Source organism: Vigna umbellata, chromosome 5, assembly GCF_029865625.1.
Source record: "Vigna umbellata cultivar VRB3 chromosome 5, Vumbellata_1.0, whole genome shotgun sequence".
Classification (NCBI taxonomy): Eukaryota; Viridiplantae; Streptophyta; class Magnoliopsida; order Fabales; family Fabaceae; genus Vigna; species Vigna umbellata.
This window is the reverse complement of record NC_142169.1, coordinates 42,003,858-42,008,943: the sequence shown is the minus strand read 5'-3', so window position 1 is coordinate 42,008,943 and position 5,086 is coordinate 42,003,858. Positions and strand designations below refer to the sequence as shown.

The 5,086-nt window shown below is 29.8% G+C and overlaps 1 protein-coding gene across 4 annotated transcripts; it reads right to left on the bottom strand.

Moving 5' to 3' along the window:
* Window positions 1–247: 247 nt before the first annotated feature.
* LOC148198377 (reticulon-like protein B8) lies at window positions 248–4,835 on the bottom strand. Of its 4 annotated transcripts, none has more exons than XM_088114780.1 (6): window positions 4,677–4,835; window positions 3,491–3,675; window positions 2,974–3,154; window positions 2,735–2,876; window positions 1,781–1,850; window positions 248–577 (listed from the first exon to the last, which is right to left on the bottom strand). In XM_088114780.1, exons 2-6 carry the CDS (start codon window positions 3,663–3,665, stop codon window positions 414–416), a joined length of 732 nt encoding a protein of 243 aa, XP_087970906.1. In that variant the 5' UTR covers window positions 3,666–3,675; window positions 4,677–4,835; the 3' UTR covers window positions 248–413. The 4 variants fall into 4 exon arrangements, with proteins under 4 accessions (XP_087970906.1, XP_087970909.1, XP_087970908.1 ...); XM_088114783.1 differs by having other exon boundaries at window positions 3,491–3,670; window positions 4,677–4,834; XM_088114782.1 differs by lacking the exon at window positions 4,677–4,835 and adding an exon at window positions 4,508–4,640.
* Window positions 4,836–5,086: the final 251 nt, after the last annotated feature.

Below are 5,086 nucleotides of genomic sequence, written 5' to 3'. Positions count from 1 at the left end.
TATTTTTCTTTCCTATAAATACTTATGAAGAATCTCTCCACACAAACTTTTAGTATGAAAATTTAATAAAGTTATCGTGAGATCACTTTCATAAATTAACTTATATATAAACTAGATTCCAACAAGTGAAAAAATTATTTATCCTTTTGATTGTTCCTTTTTCACAAGTGTTTATGAAAAATTATCTAAATAGATACATTGAACTTAACAAAATTAACCATATGCTGAGTTGAATTGCAGTTTATAGTTGAAACAGCAAGAATAAATGCAATTTTATTTATTCTACTAAATATCATTCATATTTGGAGAAATATTTTGGTGGTTTGTTACCTTATTTCAACACCCCATGTACCTTAATGTGCTGAAATGGACATTGAATTTCAAATTAATTAACATAAGCCATAAAGAGAAGCCTATTCATGTTTCTTCCCTTTTCCCTTGGGGATTTTGCTGAGCACACTAGCATCAAGATTTCTGTAGTGATGTTGCATCTGACCAAAAACCTTGTACACAAAGTTGTCAACTTCATCCTCATACTTTTCATAGAAAACTGGAAGGGTATGTGCTGCAACAAAACCTAAGAGCAAAAAATCTTTCCTCATCAATCAATCATGGCAAAGAAAAATATTATCTCAGCAATAAGGTATAACCTACATACAGGTGGCAAAACAGATCACAACATCTCAATCGTGTTAAAATTTTCAACCTGAGAACATGTTTTGATGATAAATTGGAAAATCAAAAGGGGATTCTCACCCCTTTTCTTTCTAAATGAAAAATTAAAATAAAAGATAATTTAAAAAATTAGCTTTCTTATATTATATTTTCAAATATGTAATAATAATATAAATTAAATCATTTACACTTATAAATTAAATTCTAATTATTAATTATAATAGAATATTTTAATGCAAATGTAATAACTATTTTAATTTATCTAATTAGAGGCATTAATTAATCAATTGAAAATTTTAAAAATATTGATATAATTAAATATGTTTTAATATTTATTTATTTATAATAACAAATTTTAAAAAAAAAAGTTAGAGACCCTTTACATGACACATTGTCATTCTGATTTGTAAAGCTAACTACACTTAAAATATCAAAATCACAGTCTCCATAAGTGTATATTGAAGGTTCAGCACAGGAATAACACCCAAACCTCAACACAGAATCCAAATCCAAATTCATGACTAAAATGATCATAAATGGCTAGTTTTAGGGGCTAAAATAATAATAAATGGTTAAGTTCAGAGATTAAAATTTAAAATGACAAAAAGGGATCAAATCTAAAGACCAAAATAATATAGTAATTATGTTATGTAGGGGGTTTTCTAATCACAAGACTAAAATTACACTTTTGAAGGCCAAAGTAACTGTTTTTACTTATTAGTTGAAACATATAACAGTTTTTCAAATTTGCAGACCAATGGTGTGGCTCTAGGGAAGCTCAAATGTATACAACCTCACCCCTACAATGGCTAAGTCACAAAGCTGTAATAATCCTAATAATAAAAGCAAAGGAACATTTTACTATCTTTCTAAAGTCTACTATTATTCACTGAAAATTATTAGAAATCACAGATTTCAGTAGCTTCTACTTTCAAATCAGGAAAAACATATTAAGTGAGACTCATCAAAATTTGCAATTTTCAATAAGTTTCAACTAATAGTAGAGAGTGTGTTATAAAGAAAGTGTTAGATACAAAAGAATGTTGAACAATTTATAAATCAAAGGAATAATGAATCCATCAAAAGAAGAAGGCAGGTCTCTCACCAATATAGATGACAGATATGAAATTGCACCAGCTTCCAATCACAGCACCAGCAAACAAAGCTCCTACAACCTGGGGAAGTTTTGACCATTGATCACAAACTCCATGGAGAAATATGTCTTTTTTTCTTTACTACATGTAGAAATAAATTCATTTTTTAGGTATGTAAATGGTTAAAAACAAGAGGTAGGTGGTGGAACTGCTCTGTTATGGTGTGAATTCAAGATATCAACCATTCCAATTGTTAATTTGCTATGTAAATATGATACCCCAAATCAAGAAAAAGCAACAAATCTATTCATTTATTTGTCACAGCTTCACCCGCTGTCAAAGTAAGTCAACCCGACTTATATGGACTAACTCACTACAGGTTGATCTAAAAATAAGTCAGCTCAAACCAACTTCAGCGAGCTAGAAATTTTATAACCTGGCTCAACTTACCATGGATTTGTGAATTAGGTGCATTAACTCACTAAAAAATGTTTTGATCTTTTAATTTATATTATATATTCATTATAGTAAAATAAAAGCAGATTGACTCATGTCATTTCTTTTATAACAATATAATCAAAATATTCACCTATTTCAACAAACATTAATATAAAGATATAAATTGAAACACTCTTAATTGACTCTAAAGTGGCTTCGCTTTCAGTGATTTGGCATGGAAGATCCTGTCATTGATCTAAACAGACTAAAACTATGTAAGAATATAGGGAATATAATGGTATTGTCAATGTTAGACCAACATAGAGCCTCACATTAAGAAAAGATCAAACAAGCATGTGCCATGAAAATTGGCAGGTATAAATAACATAACTATTTAAAAACTATGCAGAAAACTCCAAAGTAAATGAATTAAATGAAAAGCAAGTCCTGATGCAAACACAAAAGTTAGAAACTAAAGAAACTATACATGACAATACCAAAGTGTTTGAACATAAATGCAAACATACAATAAGAAATTGCTTCAGGTTTCCTCCACAAGCAGCATCTTGAAGAAATCTCAAGCCCCGGTTGACCTCACCACCAACTACAGTTGCAATATTCACAAACAGTTCTTCTGGGAGAACAAGACGGGGTACATCAGATGGCAGTCTGTTAACATAAACAACTAATCATACTTAGTTAAAGCTGAAAAGTTGGGTAACATTGATGAAAAGAAAACAAAAAGAGGTAAAGATGCATGAATAACCTGTTGAAAAAGCCAGAAGCATTTGACCATAGAAACTGTGCAAGCATAACAATAACCAATGCAAAGCATAAAAGAGTAAGAAAATGGTAGTTAAGCCATTCAAAAAGCACCCATATAACCGTTGCACTAGTTAAAACACTTGCAGAAATCTTCTTGTTCCTCCATAACAAAACATCAGCAGCTATGACATTCAAAGGCAAACACAAAAGATTATTTAAATGGTTTAGTTAATGCTAATACAGTATATGATTAAATAGATTTATCTGTGAGCACTTTTAGAAGAGGAAAACAAAAGGGAAAACCAAATTTCTTAATAAAATATAATTAGTTATGGATAAGTTAAAATAAAGTTTGGAGACGTTAATGGGAGAACTTCTATGAAATTGCTTATAATGGGAGACGTTAATGCTAATACAGTATAAGCTGATTTTTGTTTATGAAAAAGTTATTTCATTTTTTTTCTTACTCTATTCTCCTAAAGGAACTTATAGAGAAGTAAATAGTTTAAATACCATACATTTTCCACCCCCTAAAATATGGTGCACTGGTTTCTCACGTCCAAACAGTCTATTGATCTGGGAACCCACTGAATCTGACTTATCACCCTCAAAGAATGGTACAGATTTTTTCTTCTCAACAAATGTGTCCACAAGGCTTTCAATAAGGTTTTCAGCTGTGATTTTGTCAGACATTGTTCCTGTGCTACCAACAACCAAAAAAACATGATCAAAGACTGTACAAGATGGCTTTCATACAAAAATCAAAGTCTGTCTTATTAGTAACATATATGAGAAAACCAACAAAATTTAAAGGCTCAATTTTGTTTTCTAGGTCATAACATATGCAGTGACCATATTGATAACTTCAAAATAAAAAAATCATTGATAAATGTTACTGCTGCAACCATCCAACACAGAAATTTGTGTAGGTCACAGATGAAACATATCTAGCAAATGATTAATTTTATCTCTCCTCATTTAAAACTCATCAAGCTTGACACATTGACAGTATTTCTCTTTTGCCTTCAAATCTTAACACTACAAAATTTCACAACTCCTCAAAATTACTGCTGTATTTCAATCTTTTCAGAACTCAAGTCTGCAACAAGCCTTAAATTCCTAGGTCATCATAACAGAGCCCTTCAAAGCCAGAAACTCCTTTTCTTTCTCAATTTCTCAAGATTAGTATTTAATTTTTAAATGCCACCCTTCATTAGGCACAAAGAACTGTTTCATAAAAGTAAAGAAATATGAATCATTATTACAGTCTGAAATACAAAACCCAATTAAGGAAACTCAATCACCCAAAAGGGCAACCAGAGTAGATCATCAAAATTGCAATGGAACTACTGAAATTATGAAAGAAAAATGAAAAGAAAAAAGGAAAGAAATGGGTGTTAAAGATTCAGTTTTTTATTAATTCAAACCACCACATGTGAATTTAACAAGCCAATCAAAAGACATGCATACCCAACAACCAATTACAGAAGAAAAGGAAACAAATTCAGTATCATAAGCAAATGAAGATCTCTAACCAGTGTAAGCAGAGGCAGAATGAAGTAAAAATAGAGGCAGAGAGAAAAAGAAAGGGAGACAGAGAAATACAGAAAGAGAGACAGATAGAGGATGTCTTAGGGAGTCAAAAGATTATCCCAAATTCAATGAAAAACAGACAAATAAAATACAAGTAATAACTGAACTCACCAACTGGTCAACTACCAAGAACACAAAATCGTATGTCTCTGCTTTTATTTGTAATCTACTTTGATTTTGAGTTCAATTTTGATGCTAATGAAGAAGCCTTCAATTTTTTGTTCAAGGTTGTACAATAAAAAATTAAACATTGAAGATGGAAACACGAGAAGGCTGCGAAGAAGACAATTATGTTTTTAATATCTATAACATTATAAATTTATTTTTTAATATTATAACTTATTTAACTATATAGAATTTTTAATTCATATAACTTTCGTAAATTTTGACTTTAATGACTGTAAATTATTTTCTTTTTATTTTTCAAAATTTTTAAATTAAGATTATTATTTTAAAATAGACTAATAATATTATTTTATAAAGTTAACGATAAGTTTGGAATATATCAAGATTATATTTCT

Coding starts and splice junctions, on each gene's coding strand:
- LOC148198377 (XM_088114780.1), bottom strand. CDS start 3,665: ATGTCTGACAAAATCACAGCTGAAAACCTTATTGAAAGCCTTGTGGAC. Junction 2,877..2,973: donor GCTTCTGGCTTTTTCAACAG/GTTATTCATGCA, acceptor TTATGTTAACAG/ACTGCCATCTGATGTACCCC. Junction 578..1,780: donor CATATCTGTCATCTATATTG/GTGAGAGACCTG, acceptor TTTTGCTCTTAG/GTTTTGTTGCAGCACATACC.